This window comes from Pezoporus flaviventris, unplaced genomic scaffold, assembly GCF_033815535.1.
Source record: "Pezoporus flaviventris isolate CSIRO_AGI_PZ_B2104156 unplaced genomic scaffold, CSIRO_AGI_Pfla_v1 ptg000031l, whole genome shotgun sequence".
Taxonomy (NCBI): domain Eukaryota; kingdom Metazoa; phylum Chordata; class Aves; order Psittaciformes; family Psittacidae; genus Pezoporus; species Pezoporus flaviventris.
In genome coordinates, this window is record NW_026892579.1 from 18,347,668 (window position 1) to 18,369,068 (window position 21,401).

At 43.9% G+C, this 21,401-nt stretch overlaps 1 protein-coding gene across 2 annotated transcripts; it reads left to right on the top strand.

Annotated features, from left to right (window-relative positions):
• Positions 1-842: 842 nt before the first annotated feature.
• Positions 843-20,521, top strand: GJB7 (gap junction protein beta 7). Of its 2 annotated transcripts, XM_061460327.1 has the most exons (3): positions 843-1,415; positions 17,189-17,304; positions 18,571-20,521. In XM_061460327.1, the coding sequence occupies exon 3, from the start codon at positions 18,603-18,605 to the stop codon at positions 19,395-19,397; it is 795 nt and encodes a 264-aa protein (XP_061316311.1). In that variant the 5' UTR covers positions 843-1,415; positions 17,189-17,304; positions 18,571-18,602; the 3' UTR covers positions 19,398-20,521. The 2 variants fall into 2 exon arrangements, with proteins under 2 accessions (XP_061316311.1, XP_061316312.1); XM_061460328.1 differs by lacking the exon at positions 843-1,415 and having other exon boundaries at positions 16,953-17,304.
• The last annotated feature ends 880 nt before the right edge of the window (positions 20,522-21,401 follow it).

Genomic DNA, 21,401 nt, shown 5'->3' on the forward strand with positions numbered 1-21,401 from the left:
GTGGTTGTTAGGGTTTTCATACATGAATCACAGAGTCACAGAATGGGTTTGGTTAGAAGAGACATTAAAGCTCATCTAGTTCCAACCTCGCTGCCATGGCCAGGGACACCACACACTAGACCAGGTTGCTCAAAGCCCTGTCCAACCTGGGCTTGAACACTGCCAGGGATGGGGCAGCCACAACTTCTCTGGTCAACCCATGCCAACGTCTCACCAGCCTCACAATAAAGAACGTCTTCACAGTATCCAGTTTAAATCCACCCCCTGTCAGTTTAAAGCCTTTGTCCTATCACTACATGCCCTTGTACACTGTGAATTTCATGACATTTTAATAAATTTGACAGTTGGGAATTTTTTGTCCTGAACAAGTCTCGGGGAAAAGGGAAAGCAAAATTTGGAAAGTACTTCCTGCACCTTACTCATAGCTAATGGGGAGAGCACTGAGGCATGTGAAACAGTACTGCCATATTTAGGACATAATTGCAGGAGAAGAAACAAACATCTCCAGCTAGACAGAGGTGGCCTTTGAGAGCTTTCGGTGTGGTTGTTGCTCAGCTCAAGTCAGTCTCAAGAGCCCTTTACTATGCTCTGCAGCTGCTGTTGCTCATTTGTATCGTCCCCATTGAAAGGAAGCAGAGCATTCAGACAAGTAGCATGTAGTGGCTGGGATCCTATCCCTGACAGTTTTAAGGCAATTATCATTTTAAAAATGAAAATCTGTTAGAGTGAATCTTCTGTGTTTTGTAACATTGTGTGTATGTCTTCTATAGCACTTGTTAGCCACCTGTGCCTGTGAGAGACAAACAAATCACCCAGCCATGCCTTCCAGCAAAGATTAGAGCAATTGTTCTTCAAATACTGATAAAGCTTACAAATCTTTTTTAACTGAATTCAATATGGGAGGAGAAATGCACTTTGCTTGGTTCTACTTTCATTAATGGGTGGGCAAATTGTTTCTGACTGGGAACAGAATAATACCAAACCCCAAAGCGTCCCTCCTGGAAAGAAAAAGCTAGTTTCTATTAAAAATGAAGAGCAGAGAAACACATGCAACACTGAATTTGCTCACCACAACAGTACACAGCTTCTAAGACACCTTGGAGTTGGGTTTAAAGACCAACTTGAGCTAATCTAAGACTGCACCTCCAAAAGTGAGGGGGTAAGGGGAGACCTGTTTTCACCTGTGGACCTTGCATGAGGACTCAGAATTTCTCAGCCTTGGCATATACCAGTTTTGCTCCCTGGTCCATCTGAAAACTAACATTGCTAGAAAATTGAAAAGAACAAAGTTTATGTTTTCAGTTGGCTGAGTGAGGCAGTCTGGTGTAAGCAGGGCAGTACAGTTGGAAGTGGGGGCACAGACGACAACTAACCTCTGCCTACAATACTGGATTTTTCAATTAGCTTAAGCTATGGTACGTTAAAATCCTTCAGCTAGCACCCTCTCTGATCTAGCACCCTTCAGACCTCAGGCAGGGAGTACAGCTGGTCAGAGGACTCTGGAGGGTAGGAATTTCACAGGAGATTTAACTCTGTAGTAAGGGACTCTGATGACGTAATCTTGAAGTCTTCAGATTCTCTACACCTCACAGTCATCTTTCAATGTATAAATATCACCACGTAATGAAATACACTGGAGAGTGGCAGTGTCTAATGTTTATATACTAGATACAGTAGGGGTATAACTGTAGGTGTCAGCTTTGATATTTAAGTGATTAAACAGCTTTGATATTTAAGTGATTGGATTGTAACCATGCAATTACAATTATTAAAAATTGAGCTGTTGGGACTTTTTTGTTTTCCATCTCTGAAGGACAGTTACAATTGCTCAGGTGCCTTTAATGCCATAATAAAGTTTAGATCTGAAGTTAAATTTTAGCTTTCCCAGTACTACAGGTCATCACAATATTTCTACAGTGATTTTGGCCTTTGAATTCCTGATGTGAACTGAACGTCATTCAGCTGACTGTGGCTGTTGTCAGTCATTCAGCAGCAGTGCTCGGAGGAAGGTGCCTGCCTGGTAGCTCCCTCCGGCAGGCAGCTGGGAGACTCTGCAGTCCCTGCAGTCCAGCTTCAACTCTGACACCTTCACTCACCCTCTGGAGGCATCAACTTCTCTGGGGACAGTACTAAGGTCCTATTTCAGGCAGATGAGTTAGATACCCTCCTCTCCATAAAACTACTGAAGATTTGCATATAATTCCCAGCTAAAAACCTCAGTAAGTTTAAGCTAAATAAAGTATACTGTGAATAAATTGTACCATGAAAAATTCATTTGAGGCAAGGAGTTCAGTCTTTCTGCTTTTTTGGTAACGTCACTCAGTGGTATAGCCACATCTTAGGTAAAAATGGCTGCAAAATGTTGATGGTTGGTAAGATGCAGAAGGCAGGACAGAAACTTATTCCATTGCTCAGTTATTAAAAATTTAGTTCTGTGCTTTCTGGTGGGGAGTGGCTCACCTGCCTAGTGCAATGTGGGGATTGATTAGCATGTACAGTAGTGAAAATACAATTTAATAACAAAATCCAGGCTTTACTTTTTTGGTAAAACCTCTGTGATTTAATAGAAAGACCTGTCTGAACATTTGTGAAATGTATTGTTAGGAGTACTGTGTGCCTAAAAGAATATTGTCTTTAGCGGACAATTTACTTGCTGAAGAGAACCTGAGATACAGATCTGATGTAAAATATCAAAGAGCAAGCCTGGTGGGAGTTAATGGTCTTAATTATATGATTTCAGAAGGTTACAGTAATTCCATACAGTGTTTTCTAGTTTTTCACATGGAAAATGTTCTTCTGAAAAAACACATAGAAGCCACACTATGAAGGGGTACTAAGGGTCAAGAAGCATTTCATAATGACCCTTCTTGCTCTTTTGATGTTGCGGTAAAGTTAGTATCTAAGGGAGAGCATAAGTTGGATGAGATGAAAATTAGTAATGAAGGAGCATCTGAAACGGGGAGCTAGCCAGATCCTGCAGGTCATTCCTGTAAGAATGGTATATGAAAGGCAGGCTCTTTGCAGGGCATCTTCTGCATGTCTTCATGCAAGATTGACATGGTCAAGTGACTTCTTGACTTTCAAGTGCACAGGCTACATGTGTCGCATACAGGGTCACTGATCATTAAGTTCTGTACTGTGAGGGTGATGAGGCAATGGAACAGGTTGTCCAGAGAAGTTGTGGCTGCCCCATCCCTGGCAGTGTTCAAAGCCAGGTTGGACGGGAATTTGAGCAACCTGGTCTAGTGGAAGGTGTCCCTGCCCATGGCAGATGGGTTGGAACTGGATGATCTTTAAGTTCCCTTCCAACCTAAACTATTCTAGGATTCTGTGTTTCTATGATCACTGCCCTCTGCTTTGGATGCCACAACACGTGTGTCTTCAGGTTGTGCGGTCACTAACATGAAAGCACTAAGTGTGCAGCATTAAACCTAATGCTGGTGAGTGCTTAAAAGATGCAGACAAAGTCTGTGACTTTAAACAAATGCTGTAGTTTCCTCATATCTTTCTGGTGATGCAAGACACGTTATGGTTCTAGTGTGAACAGTGTGCCAGGAGAGATGATCAGGTTTCACTCATTTAGTTTGTATTACCTAGGAGACAAGCAGTTTCCATTTTCAAGGCTTAAAGCAGTAACTCCATTTCTTGGAAATGAGTCACTGATTGTTAACGCCACTAAGAAGGCTTTGGTCTGGGTGTAATCATTCAGTGAAGCACAGGTAAGTTAGAGCTTCTTGTTATAAAATATAGTTTTATAGTTTTACCAAATGAGAAGTTGTTTTTCTAATGTCAAAGAGGCTTTAGAATAGTCTCATGAAATGTCCCATCAGCCAGCATAAACCACAGATGTAATCCTCTTTTCATTGCACTATTAAAATGCTTTATAACTACTAAGGACTCACAAACTGTAAATGTGGCCAGTGACAGTCACTTGTTCAAGTGTAAATCTTCTGACTTTGTCAATTCATTTTTTTTTATGAGCTGACTGAAGTGTTACAACAGGAGCCTGAATGGCAGTAATTTGCTGCAGAGGGAGTTTGTACTTACAGCAGGAGAGCATGTGAGAGATGGGTGACTGGTTTGGCACAGAGGTGATGAGAAATTCAGTAGCAGTTGTGTAGTCCAAATACAGACATCATGACTTTAAAAAAAAAAAAGCAATTTTGGCTACTTCTGAGGTGTTTTTTTTTGTTTTTTTTTTTTTTTTAATTACACAGTTTACCAAAGCAACAAAGCAAACTGTGTCTGCCCTCTCTCAAAACCCATTAATTGCTGTGGAGGAGAGACCACAGCAATTAGCAGCTGGCAAAGCATCACATTCAGCAGCATCTGGGTTATTAAGAGGTGTTTGTGGTTTCCCTAAATACAAAACAAGACTCGATTTTGCCACCACTGGCTATAAAAAGAATGCCAGGCGTGCTTAAGGATATGAAGCCTACTGAAGATGTAGTTTATAAGTGATATTTTCAGATAAATAACTTCTTGGCACCTAAGATCCCAAAGCCCAGAAAGGAAGGAGATTTATCACAAGCCACTCCAGAAGTCTATGGAAAGTCAGGTGTAAAACCCAAACAAGCAAGCTCTGGTCTGGTGCTAAATGACCAGCTAAGCCCTCTGCCATCTAGTTTTTTTTCTTTCCCTTCCTGTAGTCAGCTGGCAAATAAATACTTGAGCTGATGTTTTTACACACCACATGTATATTTTAAACACTATTGAATTGTCTGTGGAATTCTACTTTTAATATCACCATACCCATTTATCTTCCAATGTACCAAACGGCTTATTTCTTGCTCCAAGGAATTGGAAGACAATAATAGGCATGAAACAGTGAAAAGTTATAATCAGTAAGCTGATGAAGAGGAAAGCAAGGGACAAGGGCTATGAGATACCATGGGTCTTTTCCTGGCTCTGCCTCTGATGTGGTGAGTGATGCTGGATAAAGCATATCACCTCTCCAGTGGACATCTCCACAGCACATGTTCTCTCTGTCTAGATTGTTGATGTTTTGAGGAGAGAACTCAATTTCTTATTACACATTAACAAAGGGTTTATACCAATGTAATTCAAACTGAAGTGTTTATAGGTCACTTTTCATTGAGCTGTGAGAAGAGCAAGCTGTTGCTAGTACCTCTTGTACATAGGGCCTCTGCTTACACTGGAGGTGACTCAAGAATGAAATAAGTGGAAAACCTCCGGCTTACATCAGCCTGAGAACCACAGATTGTTCTGCACCATCACTAGCAGCGGTCATGGCTAGTAAACATCTTGGCCAGCACGCAGACCAGGAGGGCTATTGTGGTTTAAACCCAGTCAGGTAACTAGTTCACTCACTCCCCCCCTTCTTTCCATCCCCCTACTCCTGGAGGGATGGAGAGGAGAATTGAAAAGAATGCAACTCCCACGGGTTGAGATAAGAACAGTTTAGTAATTAAGGTATAACACAAATCACTACTGCTAATACCAATAATAACAATGATAAAGGAAATAACAAGGGAAGAGAATACATCACCTCACCACCAGCCAACCGATAACTTGTCCCCCCCAGCCTGACCAGGCACTGACCGATACCTCCTCCAACCCCGCAGTCCCAGCCCGTCCAGGTAACTCTCAGTTACATCCTGGGCATGATGTGCTGTGGTATGGAATACCTCTTTGGTCAGTTTGGGTCAGGTGTCCTGTCTCTGCTTCCTCCTGGCTTTCCCTCCTCCCTGGCAGAGCATGAGGCTCACAAAGTCCTTGGCCAAACCAAAACATCATTGTTACCAGCTCTGTTCCCAAGCCGAAAGTCAAAACACTGCACTGCACCAGCTACCAAGAAGGAGAAAAATGACTGCTACTGCTGAACCCAGGACGTTATCCACCCCTTATTCCATACCATTTACGTCATGCTCAGATCCCACATTTTCAATATACCATCACTCTTATCTAAGTGCATGGACCAGTAGCTATAAAGCTGCTGCATTGTCGTGGTTTAAACCCAGTCAGGTAACTTGTTCACTCACTTCCAGTGAGTGGTGCCGAGCTGACAACAATCGAGGTCCGTGTCCGTCTCCCCCGCCCCCCCCCCCCCCCCCCCCCCGCACCGGGGCTCTCCCCTTCCCCGCTCCCGGAGGAATGGGGAGGAGGATCGAGAGAGTGCAACTCCTACGGGTTGAGACAAGAACAGTCCAGCAACAAATCACCACCACTACTATCAGCTAAAACAATGATAAGGGAAAATAACAAGGGAAGAGAATACGATACCACTGGCCAAGAAAGCGAGTTCCACCCGGAAGCCCGTGTCCTTCCGGGTAACTCCCAGTTACCCCCCACCCTGGGCATGACGTGCTGTGGTATGGAATACCTCCCCGGCTAGCCCGGGTCAGGCGCCCCGTCTCTGCTTCCTCACAGCTTGCCCTCCTCCCTGGCAGAGCATGAGCCTCACAGAGTCCTTGGTCAGGGTAAACATCACTTAGCAACAACCGAAAACATCGGCTTCACCAACACTGTTCTCAAACTAGAAGTCAAAACACAGCACTGCACCAGCTAACACAAAGGAAAAAACATGACTGCTACTGCTGAACCCAGGACATTATCCACCCCTTATTCCATACCATTCACGTCGTGCTCAGATCCCACATTTTCAATACACCATCGCTCTCCCACATATATACATCCATATACATACAGACCAAGAGGAAAAAATCATTTTCTTAGTGCATGGACCAATCCTTTAATGCTGCCGAGTCCATTCGGTCCATGATGTTCCAAGTTCATTCTCTGTTGGGATGATGGCTGGAGGGAAGTCAGGGCCAGTTGCTGGTGACCTGGAGACATCTAGTTGATGGGCTATAAAAGCATTACACAGCAGGCAACAGCATACAATTGAGTTCACTGGCTGTTTTCCCCTAAAATCAAATCCCCTTGAGGTATACATCGGACTTCCCCATCTTCCCGCATTACCCACCAAGTATATCCAGGTCCCTGAGCAAAAGCAATCCCACGAGTGGGTTTGCCTTTACCTGACGCAGGAATAACCCAGACTGTCTTCCCCAGCAAATTCTTCATATGCACCACGGGAACTTTGTCCCCCTCTACAATATGTAAAAGTTCTGACTGGGCTGGGCCAGCCCTGTTGGCAGATCCTCTGGTGTTGACCAACCAGGTGGCCTTTGGTAAATGTGTATCCCAATGCTTGAAAGTTCCCCCACCCATCGCTCTCAGTGTAGTTTTTAACAGCCCATTGTACCGTTCGATTTTTCCAGAGGCTGGTGCATGGTAGGGTATGTGATATACCCACTCAATGCCATGCTCTTTGGCCCAAATATCTATAAGGTTATTCCGGAAATGAGTCCCATTGTCTGACTCAATTCTCTCTGGGGTGCCGTGTCGCCACAAAATCTGTTTCTCAAGGCCCAGGATGGTGTTCCGGGCAGTGGCATGGGGCACAGCGTATGTTTCCAGCCACCCGGTGGTTGCTTCCACCATGGTAAGCACATGGCGCTTGCCTTGGCGGGTTGGTGGCAGTGTGATATAGTCAATCTGCCAGGCCTCCCCATATTTATACTTCAACTATCGTCCTCCATACCAAAGAGGCTTTAACCGCTTGGCTTGTTTAATTGCAGCACATGTTTCACACTCATGAATAACCTGGGCAATAGTGTCCATTGTTAAGTCCACCCCTCGATCACGGGCCCATCTATATGTTGCATCTCTGCCCTGATGGCCTGAAGTGTCATGGGCCCACCGGGCCAAAAATAATTCACATTTATGTTGCCAATCTAAGTCCATCTGAGCCACTTCAATCTTAGCCGCTTTATCCACTTGTTGGTTGTTCTGGTGTTCCTCAGTGGCCCGACTCTTGGGTACATGGGCATCTACATGACGTACCTTCACCACCAGGTTCTGCACCCTGGCAGCAATATCTTTCCACAGTGCAGCAGCCCAGATGGGTTTACCTCTGCGTTGCCAGTTGCTCCGCTTCCATTGCTTCAACCACCCCCACAGGGCATTTGCCACCATCCATGAGTCAGTATAGAGGTAAAGTACTGGCCACTTTTCTCGTTCAGCAATGTCCAGGGCCAGCTGGATGGCTTTCACCTCGGCAAATTGACTCGATTCACCCTCTCCTTCAGCAGTTTCTGCAACTTGTCGTCCAGGACTCCATACAGCTGCCTTCCATCTCCGATGCTTTCCCACAATACGGCAAGAGCCATCAGTAAACAAGGCATACTGCTTTTCACTTTCTGACAGTTTATTATATGGTGGGGCCTCTTCAGCGCGCACCACCTCCTCCTCTGGTGACATTCCGAAATCTTTGCCCTCTGGCCAGTCCATGATGACTTCTAGAATGCCTGGACGACTGGGATTTCCTATTCGAGTTCGTTGTGTAATTAGTGCAGCCCATTTACTCCATGTAGCATCAGTTGCATGATGTGTAGAGGAGACCCTGCCTTTGAACATCCAGCCCAGCACGGGCAGCCGGGGTGCCAGGAGGAGCTGTGCTTCAGTGCCAATCACTTCCGAAGCAGCTCGAACCCCTTCATAGGCTGCCAGTATCTCTTTCTCAGTTGGGGTATAGCTGGCCTCAGATCCTTTGTATCCCCGACTCCAAAAGCCGAGGGGTCGACCTCGAGTCTCTCCTGGAGCTTTCTGCCAGAGGCTCCAGGTAGGACCGTTCTCCCCAGCTGCAGTGTACAGTACATTTTTTACATCTGGTCCGGTCCGGACTGGTCCAAGGGCTACTTCATGAACTATCTCGCGTTTAATTTGTTCAAAGGCTTGTTGCTGCTCAGGGCCCCATTTAAAATCATTCTTCTTCCGGGTCACATGATAGAGAGGGCTTACAATCGAACTGTAATTTGGGATGTGCATTCTCCAGAACCCCACTGCACCCAAGAAAGCTTGCGTTTCTTTCTTATTAGTTGGTGGAGACATTGCTGTTATCTTGTTGATCACATCTGTGAGGATCTGTCTACGTCCATCTTGCCATTTTATTCCCAAAAATTGAATCTCCTGTGCAGGTCCCTTGACCTTACTCCGTTTTATGGCAAAACCGGCTTTCAGCAGGATTTGGATTATTTTCCTCCCTTTCTCAAAGACTTCTTCCGCTGTATCGCCCCACACAATAATGTCATCAATGTATTGCAGGTGTTCTGGAGCTTGCCCCTGTTCCAGTGCAGTCTGGATCAGTCCATGGCAAATGGTAGGGCTGTGTTTCCACCCCTGGGGCAGTCGGTTCCAAGTGAACTGGACACCCCTCCAAGTAAAAGCAAACTGTGGCCTGCACTCTGCTGCCAAAGGAATTGAGAAAAAATGCATTGGCAATATCAATCGTGGCATACCACTTGGCTGCCTTTGACTCTAGCTCATACTGAAGTTCTAGCATGTCCGGTACGGCAGCACTCAATGGTGGTGTGACTTCATTCAGGCCACGATAGTCTACTGTTAGTCTCCATTCTCCATTAGACTTTCGCACTGGCCATATGGGGCTATTGAAGGGTGAGCAGGTCCTGCTGATCACCCCCTGACTCTCCAGTCTACGGATCAGCTGATGGATGGGAATCAGGGAGTCTCGGTTGGTGCGATATTGCCGCCGGTGCACTGTTGTGGTCGCAATTGGCACTTGTTGTTCTTCAACTTTCAGCAACCCCACAGCAGAGGGATCTTCTGAGAGACCAGGCAAGGTGGACAGCTGCTCAATTTCCTCAGTCTCCAAAGCAGCAATACCAAAAGCCCACCGGTACCCTTTTGGGTCTTTGAAGTATCCTCTCTTGAGGTAGTCTATGCCGAGAATGCATGGAGCCTCTGGACCAGTCACAATAGGATGCTTTTGCCATTCCCTCCCAGTCAGGCTGATTTCAGCCTCCAGCACAGTCAACTCTTGGGATCCTCCTGTTACTCCAGAAATATAGATGGGTTCCACCCCTTGACAGCTTGATGGCATCAGGGTACACTGTGCACCGGTATCTACTAGAGCCTTATACTTCTGTGGGACTGATGTGCCAGGCCATCTGATCCACACAGTCCAGTAAATCCGATTGTCCCCTACCTCCACCTGGCTGGAGGCAGGGCCCCTCTAATGGTCGTCACAGCATTGGACACTTAAGTCGTGTTGAAAGGGATTATTCTTCATTATCACAGGAGCTGGAGTAAAATCAGCTCTTCCACTCCATCTGGGAAACTGCTCACCAGAGACTGAAGCCGTAGCTCTCATGGGACGATCAGTCTTGGCCCTTGCTCCCCTCTTCAGTTCACTCACCCGTTCCTCCAAAGCTGAAGTAGGTTTTCCATCCCACTTTGTCATGTCTTCTCCGTGATCCAGCAGGTAAAACCATAGGGTACCCCGTGGCGTATACCTTCTGTATCTCCTCTCTTGAACAATAGGACGCCTTTTGTTAATAGCTGAGACGTGTGTTGGTACACGTGAGGAGCTGGATAAATCAGATACATCGTCCCTCAATTTTTCGAGGTCCTGGGACAGTTTTTTCACAGCTGAGATGATGGAAGGTGTGAGATTGTCTTCGAACTCTCGGAGTTTATGAACCATTTCATCCACTGTTAGTGGTACTATGTCATTCCAGGTCACTGTTGCCAATGAATGGGCATATGATGACGGTGCATTCCGTGTAAGTTTTCGCCACATGGGTCGTGTACATTCAACTTCATCTGGATCTATAGGTGTATCCCCGTTATTCGGCTTGATGTGATAGATCATCTCTACGATGGCCGATTCCCTCAGAGACTGGATGCCTTTGTCTATAGTAGTCCACTTGGCCGAACGACTCGTAACATCGTCCTTGTACGGAAACCTTTCTTTCACAGCTGCCAAGAGCCTCCTCCAAAGGCTGAGGGACTTTTTCTCTCTTGCAATTGCTTTGTCAATTCCCCCTTCTCTAGCAAGTGATCCCAGCTGCTTGGCTTCTGTACCTTCTAGTTCGTGACCATCGGCGCCATTGTCCCAGCATCGGAGTAACCAGGTGATGATGTGCTCCCCTGGTTGACGAGTAAAATCTTTTCGCATATTACGCAGCTCGGTTGAGGTCCGAGGTCGAGAAGTTACCTCTTCTTCTTCTTCTTCGTCATGTGATGATGACTCCTGATCAGATTCTGGACCGGGTGGTGAATTCATTGGTTCTTCATCTCGCTTCACCCTTTTTGCCTCCTTTTTGCTTGTTCTCTTGCGTACAGGGGCAACTGATATTGGTACGAATTGGTCCTCTGGTTTGGCTGCAGTGATTATCACTGTGGTTTGAGTAGCGACTGTACTTGTTGCTGGGGGTGGTGTAGCTACTGTGCTTGGAGCTGGGGTAACCGCGCTGTCTGTTGCAGTTGAAGTTTGAGCAGCTGCTGTACTTGCCACTGGGGTAGCTGCGCAGTTCATTGCAGCCAAAGTTTGAGTAGCGACTGTCACTTTGCCCTCAAATCCGCTGACATTCTTTTCCTTTTGAAGGTGCTGGATAGTGTTGAACAAGGCCCTGTAAGCATAGGCCAAGCCCCAGCACGTTGCCGTGATTTGTCCATCTCTGGTATGGCCAGAATGACCACACACCTCATTTAAGTGTTTTACTAATTCTTCTGGATTTTGCAGTTGTTCGGTAGTGAAATTCCAAAATACTGGAGGGGCCCACTGACCTAGATACTTGCCCATACTATCCCACACACCCTGCCACTCATGGCTGTCCAGCCTCAGGGAAAATCTCTCGGTCCTCCTACATCGTCGTTTGACCCCAGACAAGACCCAAACCTGACTCTGCTTAACTCTTGAAATCAGTAGTGGGCAAAACACACTCTGTATGCGTGTTAGCATGGTGATTCCCATCACCATCAGCAAACAAGTCTCAACAGCATTAAAAGGCCATTCAAAAAATTCAAAACTCTCAAATGTAAATGGTCTGGGGGGACGACTAGGAGGGTAAAAGGATGTCTCCTTCACAGGTTGAGCACCTGAGAAGGAGAAAAAAGATGTGTAATTGCTAAGCACCTCCATCATATACCTCCCAAAGTATAAAGGTGGTGACCACACTGGGAACATAAGCCAGATCAGTTTCATGATCAATGATTCTATTGTATTACAAGTCATTACCATAAAGTACAATGGGATAAAAACCTTAGCCCAAGCCCCACACCTGAAAAACACTAATACAGCAAACACCGGATGGACGTAAGATATGATATACTGAAACTGTGAGATCAAGAGGAAAAACCTTGAGAGCCAATAAATCAGCATTGTGACGAGTGACTATCAATCCAGTCAGATCTGTTCTTATCTCAACCCCTGGTGCCCCATGTTAGGCGCCAAAAAGAACTGTCGTGGTTTAAACCCAGTCAGGTAACTTGTTCACTCACTTCCAGTGAGTGGTGCCGAGCTGACAACAATCGAGGTCCGTGCCCGTCTCCCCCCCCCCTGCACCGGGGGGTCCGGTCCGGACTGGTCCAAGGGCTACTTCATGAACTATCTCGCGTTTAATTTGTTCAAAGGCTTGTTGTTGCTCAGGGCCCCATTTAAAATCATTCTTCTTCCGGGTCACATGATAGAGAAGGCTTACAATTGAACTGTAATTTGGGATGTGCATTCTCCAGAACCACACAGCACCCAAGAAAGCTTGTGTTTCTTCATCTTGCTTCACCCTTCTTGCCTTTTTTTTGCTTTTTCTCTTGCGTACAGGGGCAACCAATACTGGTATGAATTGGTCCTCTGGTTTGGCTGCAGTGATTATCACTGTGGTTTGAGTAGCGACTGTACTTGTTGCTGGGGGTGGTGTAGCTGCTGTGCTTGGAGCTGGGGTGACTGCACTGTCTGTTGCAGTCGAAGTTTGAGCAGCTGCTGTACTTGCCACTGGGGTAGCTGCGCTGTTCATTGCAGCCAAAGTTTGAGTAGTGACTGTACTTGTCGCTGGGCGTGGTGAAGCTCCTGTGCCTGGAGCTGGAGTAGCTGCGCTGACTGTTGCTTTGCCCTCAGATCCGCCGACATTCTTTTCCTTTTGAAGGTGCTGGATAGTGTTGAACAAGGCCCTGTAAGCATAGGCCAAGCCCCAGCACGTTGCCATGATTTGTCCATCTCTGGTATGGCCAGAATGACCACACACCTCATTTAAGTGTTTTACTAATTCTTCTGGATTTTGCAGTTGTTCGGTAGTGAAATTCCAAAGTACTGGAGGGGCCCACTGACCTAGATACTTGCCCATACTATCCCACACACCCTGCCACTCATGACTGTCCAGCCTCAGGGCCTCTTGGTCCTCCTACATCGTCGTTTGACCCCAGACAAGACCCAAACCTGACTATGCTTAACTCTTGAAATCAGTCATGGGCAAAACACACTCTGTATGCGTGCTAGCATGGTGATTCCCATCGCGATCAGCAAACAAGTCTCAACAGCATTAAAATGCCATTCAAAAAATTCAAAACTCTCAAATGTAAATGGTCTGGGGGGAGGACTGGGAGGGTAAAAGGATGTCTCCTTCACAGGTTGAGCACCTGAGAAGGAGAAAAAAGATGTGTAATTTCTAAGCACTTCTATTATATACCTCCCAAAGTATAAAGGTGGAGACCACACTGGGAGCATAAGCCAGATCAGTTTCATGATCAATGATTCTATTGTATTACAAGTCATTACCATAAAGTACAATGGGACAAAAACCTTAGCCCAAGCCCCACACTTGAAAAACACTAATACAGCAAATACCGGATGGAAGTAAGATACGATATACTGAAACTGAGAGATCAAGAGGAGCAACCTTGAGAGCCAATAAATCAACATTGTGATGAGTGACTATTAATCCGGACAGATCTGTCATTATCTCAACCCCTGGTGCCCCACGTTGGGCACCAAGGGTTGTCAGGCCTTACCTGACTTGTTTCTGTAGAGCCTCAGAAAGCAATGAGTATCAATAGTGTGTTAATGATACAGCTTTACTCATATTGTGATGAGTTGTCTGAACAAAGCAAAGTTAATTTTTATGACTTCTCTGTTTTCTCTTGTTGGCTCTTTCACAAGGACTGGGAAGTCACCTTCCATTGTTGAACAAGAAACAAAGGCATTGCAAGATTAATGACTTGGAGCAAGTTTTTCAGTTCCTATCACATATATGTAACAGTTTGAATAGCTGCTGCACATGCAGTTCGGTAGAGTAACTTTGAACGGAGTTATACTGAACCTTGTTTTCCCAGGAGATTTCCAGTTCCCTCTTCTTCTGCAGCAGAACACTGGAGTAGATGCACCAAGGTGGGGGCTAGTGGAGCTTCCATCAGTGTAAGAGCAGACTGAACTGTCAGGAACAGTATATGCACAATGAAGCCTTCTTAGGGTCAGAGAATGAAGCAAATCAGTATTTCTCAGCCTGTGGACTTTACACTGCTGGCAGTCAGTAAGAAAGCAGTGGGCGGTCCATGAAACAAGCACAAAGGCTCAGCAACCATAAAATGGATGCGCAGGGCCTTATATCAGCAAACAAAATAAGAGGAAAATGAAGTTACTAAATGAACATCTGAGGTTAAGCTTCATTGTTTGGTTGGTCATTTATGGAAACCATTGTGCCAATGATTTTATTTTTTTTTTATTTTCCTCATAACATTGAGATTATTCTTGGTGTGTAAAAAAAAGTGCTGCAGTGGTTTTTTGGTTAAATTGTAAGAAAAAGGGAGAGGATGAACTCTCAAGATTGATATCAACTCTGCTTTTTTATGATCCTATGCCCTTCCCTGTGATTTTGTGACTTCTAATCTCTGCTTTAGTATTTTTGCCACTACTCACAGTTCTCTTTCTTCCCATCAAAAAAATCAAACAACAAAAAAGGGTAAGTTGCAGGTGCAGCAAAATACTCTCAGAAAAATAAACTTTTTCCATCTCTCAGCCTATGAGGGTAATTTGGCTTGCCTGTACAGAATGCATAGATCCACCATTTCCAGGCTTGTCTTTTTTTCTGTTAGCGCTCACTGTTCCATCTCTATTTCCCATAATACCACACCTTCTTCCTCTAATTTGCTGCTCTGCAAGCTCTGAGCTGCCTGCCCTCTTTGTGCCACTAACACTTTGGATTCTTTCCCTACTTTCTCTCTCCTTGGCCAGTTTGTTCTTGCATTTTCTTATTTTTTTTGTCCCCGTTCTCCTCTGCATAAAGGTACCTTTTCTGCTTTTAGAGTAATGACATTAGCAGAGCTGATGGAAATTTAGGTGAATTAATTCTCTGAGCATTACGCTGTTCAATGGATATGTTACTCAGTGCACATTAGCCAACCTCCAGCAGACCACACTGAATGACAGAAATGATTATTTGAAGACTATATTCAACAACAGTATCATTATTCAAACAGTTCACTCAACAAATTACACTCAGTACACTCAAATTGATGGTGCATTCAGGTTGCTCTCTTTGCTCAGGACAGCACACGTGTAGCCTTAAGGGTTGAAACTGAGTCGCTGAAATGTCTGATGGAAATAGGGGTGTGGAGGCTTTTCTGGTCATTTGTGGTTCTAGTGAGCAAGACAGAGTGTGTGTGTGTATGTGTGGTTGTTAGTGGGGTGTTTAAGTCACATCTAGGGAATAACTGATGTATGTGAGGAGGAAGAGAGATAACCTGATCTTTTTCCTGCTGGTAGCAGAAGCAGCACAGGCCCTTGTTTTCACACGTATCCCTAGTACTTCATCTAGAAATCAGTACAACAAATGAATGTATCTCTGATCTTCAGCTTTTGTCCAAGTTGAGGTGTATGTGTGTGGGAGCAGGGAGTTGAAGTAAATCTAACATCAAATCCATGCTCTTCACTTCTTACTCCATTCAAATTTTTCTTGAGCACTTGGAGCAAATAATCTTTCTTTTACTGTTTAAGACTTTCTGATGCCTCTTTTGTAATTTCCAATACAGGCTAAGTTTTTTTTGTGGTCTTTATGTCCACTGTGCCAAATAGATACCCCTTTCACCTGTGTGTTGCATTTTTAAACCTTTGAGTCATTTCACTGTTAGGCTCAACATTGGCCATTACCCTGATGCAACTTGATGTAATCTACATTTTCCACAATCCACTCAATTGCTTCAGCCAGCTTCCCTTCCTGACTCTCTTTGATTCATTCTGCACAAAACACATCTCCTCTGAATGCAAAGCTTGAGATCTCCCTTTGGCTTCAAGGATGTGGATCACACTTTCTCCCCTCTTGTCATTATGTTAGTCAGAATATAATTTTGCTGAAGTGCCGTGCCCTGACACTGCTCTTGGCATCTGCTTCCATGTGTACTGCTGCTTCTAAAAATGTTACAAAACTTCATACCACTGTCATCTGTTTCTTACTGCTCAGTTGTGTGCTTACTTGAAGATTTCTCTTTTTTGTCCTCTGAATCCTCACCTTGCTCTGAACTTCATACAGCCCATATAATGCCTTTGTCTTCTCTAGCCTCAGCTAATTTAACTTTTCATTAGTCTGTACTTGTGCTGTGCCATGAGGGCAATTTTCTCAACTTGTTGAGTAACTCCACATCTTTGAAATCCATTTTTTTTCTTGTATCATATGTTCTTTGCAATTCTTCAGTGAATTAATTGCATTTTCAAAGTTCAGTCTTCAGTAATCTGGGTGACATTTACTCTAATAGCCTTTATATGGCACATCTTGCATATCTGTCCTGACTTGTTCAGCTGGAAGCTCAGAACTGGTGAAACTCTAGTCATGGACTGATAGATGACATTAGGCTTTTTACATTAGAAAGGGATGGTGCAGATCTTATGGCCATTAGCAAAAGCCCACTCACAGCAGTGCTTTTTTCCTATGGAATAACAATATTCAGTTTTCCCTTCTCCTGTGATTGTGAGTCCTAGTATAGGCCTTTTGAGGTTTTCCTTCAAATCTCCTCCAGAGGTCAGCTCATCCACAAGATGCATTCACACGTGTTAATATTCATGCTCACTGATGAGAATGTTTTGTTTCCTTGTCTGTACTTTATTACATAGCAGTAATATTCTAAGTAAAATGCTTTGCTGTTCAGCTCCTTTGAGACTGATGTATTGACTTATCTAGAAAGCATTAAAGCTGTAGTGCTGATGTCTTGAAGAGCTTTATTTAAACTCCTGCTTGAGCTCTGATTGCAGACATGGAGGACAGAAATAGTTCTTTAATGACAAAGTCACCACCCTGCAAAACATATTTAAAAGCATATAAGCATATGTCTGATAAAATATAAGCCAACTGATATTCCCATTATTCTTTTTTACCTGCAGCATAAAGGAGTAGCTTGGTAACCATTCTTTGTGAAAACATCTTTTTTTCAACATCCTTCAACATCCATATAGATCAGCGAAATACTCATTTCTGCAGCTGTCCCTCAGCTCTTCAAGTAAGTCAACAGCTCTAATGGTAGCAAAGCAGGAATACTCAAACAGGCAAATAACCTTGCTTTCTGGCAGAATTCTGGCCATAGGCAGAAGTCATGATGGGCTGCAAAATCAAGGGACAGCAAAAGAAGTACTGAGCTTTCCGTCTCTGTTGACCTTTGTGGTGCTGTGGCCTGTTTGCTACTTGTGCTCAGACTTCCCAGTTGAATTTGCTCATCCTTCAGTGCCAGCTGCAGCTACAACAGCAGCAGTGGGATTTGCATGTGCCACTGCATCCTCAAAGGGGTACATTTTCTCTCCTGCTAGGCAGAACTTGCAGGAGCAGTAGATGGGATGAGGAAGTTAAAAGAAGACACAAATCTGGAATCTGAGATCCACAAATCTGGATCTCAGATTTCCCTCCTCATGTCTCCCAGCCATTTTGTGTCCTGGGAAGACATCTACTTTTTGTTCTTAGAAAACAAAGGAGCTTCATATCCTCAAAGATCCACATAGACCTTCAGTGTGGGGCCTGGTGGGAAGGTGACTGTATGCTCTTAGTGATTATGTCAGGGCTTTTTTTGACTTTGAGGAGAGTCTGACTACTGGCGGCTCCTTAGACTGCTTTTCCAAAAGAAGTGTTGCAGAGTTAGGACAGAGGAAGACTTGTATGGAAAAGAAACTATTAAAAAAATAATTTTTTTTTAAGGAAATCTTAGTGCACTTCTTGCATGGTAAGAAATACAATAAATCCAGTGAAACAGAACAGGATTTAAAATACTGCACAAGTTTACTGGGAAGTTAGACCACAGGCAAAAAAAAAAAAAACATTTGCATTTTGGTAGTCAACCTTTTGTGGGACACGTGGCTCCTATACTGAAATTTGAAAGTGAAATCTGATTTGGCTTTGCATAGTATTTTGAATAACTACAGAGCTAAGCTGAGTGTACCTCAGTGGTAGAATGCTAGCCTGAACTTGCTGGAGAAATCTCTACCTGATGCTCAGGAGACCCGCCGGAAGAACAGACATTTACTCGCAGAGGACAGTTTAATAGAATGATTAGGCTTAAGCCTGATAGACAAAATGTTTTAACAGCAAATGAGGTTTGTGCAATAGCCTCAGAAGGTTCAAATTATCAGAATTAAGAGTAGTTTGTTGTTGTTGGTTTCCTTTTTAAAAGCTTAATCATTCTAAATTGCTTCAGCTGCTGCTTATGTTTCACCTTGAATGAACATCTCATTTTTCTTTGCCCAAGAGGAAGTGTCTCTCTGATCTTGTGTTTCTTCAGTACAGCATTTCCTTCTTTCCTTGAGGAGAAAAATGACCTGGGGTTTCCTACGTGATCTGTTGAGTGGAGTGAATAAATATTCAACAGGAATTGGAAGAATTTGGGTAGCAGTTGTGTTCATATTCCGCTTACTGGTTTACGTTGCAGCTGCAGAAAACATCTGGAAACATGAACATGATGAATTTGAATGCAGTATCAAGCAGCCTGGTTGCGAGAATGTTTGCTTTGACCATTTTTTCCCTGTCTCCCACATCAGACTTTGGGCTTTGCAATTAATCATGGTCTCAACCCCTTCACTCTTGGTTGTTTTTCATATTGCTTACCGAGACAACAGAGAGAAATGCCACAACCAGAAACTTTATAAAAGCGCAGGAGAGAGAGATGGTGGATTGCTGTGCACTTCCCTTGTCAGCCTTATCTTAAAAACAGGATTTGAAATAGTTTTTCTTGTTCTGTTTTATAAATTGTACAATGGATTCGAAGTACCATGTCTTGTGAAATGTGACATAAGACCGTGTCCCAATACTGTAGACTGCTATATTTCCAAACCTACAGAGAAGATGATTTTCCTCTATTTTCTGGTGGCAACTTCCTGCCTGTGCATTGTATTAAATGTAAGTGAATTAAGTTACCTCATTTTCAAATACTCTGTAAAATGCTATCTGAAGATATACATAAAGAAACATCAAGACTCAGAAAGTGATTGCCACAAATCAGAAACCATCATTCACAACAGAGCAACAGCTGCAGGACGGTTCCATGACAGCTCCCTGTCCCTGCCTCTGAATATGCAAGATGAATGTGAAAAAAATTCCCTGTCAACTTGAAAGAAGGCTGAAGACCACTTCCTGCTGCACAAACTGTATTTGGCCAATTGCTTTTCCAATCCGTGCTTTACAGAACTGAAAAGATAGATAGTTATGTAGGAAATACTTTTTGTCTTGTTAATTCCCCCTGACTTGAGAAGATAAATTCAGTCGCATTGTGCATGTCATACATAGAATCATCTAAATCTTTTCATGGTGAAACAAGTGGCATAGAAATCTGAAAACTCCATGAAGCTTCAATATAAATGCAGATGCTTATGATAAATCACACCTAAACAATTGCTCAATGAGCTGTGTTTTGAATATTACACAGGATTGCTTTGGTACAAGCAAAAAGAGGCTTTTTATATGAAGAGTTGGAAGAACTTGGGATTGATGAAGATGCTGAACAGTAAGAGGATGTACAGCATTGGTTGAGTGGATGGCTCTGACAACGGTTGAAATAGTGAGTATAAGGCGTTGGCATATGATGGCTGCTGGTGTGTGGAAGTGAGCTGGGTGGGCACAAGCCCATTCCACTGGACTACTGTAAAACATCTCAAAATAAAAAGAAAGAAAATAAGAAGTGGCAGACACATCTAGTTTAGCCCATGGTGATGAAGACAGACCTGGTTATTAAGCTATTTATGGAGAATTTCCTTCTGAAGGTATTTGAGCCCTTTACAGTTTTTAGGGCATTTATCATCAGAGCATGTCCTGTAAGAAAAGGTACTTGCTCAAACTTGTGCAGGCAACTTGTACCAGAGTTAACTCCTGGTCACCTGCACCAAGGATCTTCTCAGTAATTTGACTTTTCTTCTGCTCCGTGGCTGTGGCATTTAATGGAAAAAGATCATTCCCAGTTCCCCAGGATCCGAGCGGTGAAACAGCCTGCACAACATGGCAAGCCAGTAGTCCTGGCATTCAGTAGCAATGTCTTCTAGGATCTAGTCTTCTGTTGAACCCAGACTTCTGAGATGATAGAAATTGGCACCTAAAAAGACATACTTCAGGGTAGCTGAAATACATTTCCGTTGCTGGAATGAAAGACCTCTGGACATACCTCAGTACTGAGTCTGATCAAAATACATCTTTTAGAGAAAAACACCGTCTGCTGTAAGCAGAGCCGCCTTAACGCTGAATTGATGTTACTGTTCACGCCTTAACGCTGAACTAATGTTACTGTTCAGCCAGGATAAAGAGAAGGAAACAGTAGCAGATGAATGTCAACTAGTTATTTTTTTCACTCAACGCCTCCCATCTTTGCTTAGGAAGCATTACTTTTATGAGTCCTGGTGTAGCAGTTAATTCAGTTAAGAACTAATGAATAAACTATGCACTTTTTTTTTTTATTTCCCTCCCCCCCAAATAAACCTGCTTTTACAAAAGGTAAAAATACTTTTGCTGCTCCTAAGCTTGACAGGAGCAGCCTCAGTACCAGCTTGCCAGCTTGTGGCCAGTTAAAGTCGAGTGATGCTCAGTCAGCATGCATATGGAGACTGTGCTTTACAGCACTCAGAACATGTTCTGCTAAATCTCTAGTAGATAGAATATGGCACATGGCAGAAATACCACTAGAAACTCTTGTGCAGTGACTGCACAGCCCCCCCCTCCCCAAGAAGCACATGAAGGAAAGCCACTGCCCTGCAACCCTGTATAACTGGGACAGCCACAGGTGGAGAATAAACCCCAAATTATCTTGGCCTTTTTTTGTATCCTAATGCCTCATTTTTTAAAACAAGGGCAACACTATCAAAGTAAAAAATGCTTCCATAGTGACTGCTTTTTTTCATGATTGAGGACAGATTTTAAGACAGCACATGAATGAAAAAGTATTCAGTCATTTTTTTAAAAAAACCCAAGGTTTATTTGAGAGAAAACAGAAGCAAACAGAGTTTAGCCAACACAGGTTTCTGATTAAATTTGTGCATTAGCTGCTGTCTAATATTGAAGTTTACTAAGTCAGGGCTTGAAGGGTTTTACAGCATCCCCTAAAGCTCTTGTGGCTGGAGCTTCTTGCTCGGT

Excerpts from the sequence above, each read along its gene's own strand:
- GJB7 (XM_061460327.1), top strand. The coding sequence starts at position 18,603 with ATGACCTGGGGTTTCCTACGTGATCTGTTGAGTGGAGTGAATAAATAT.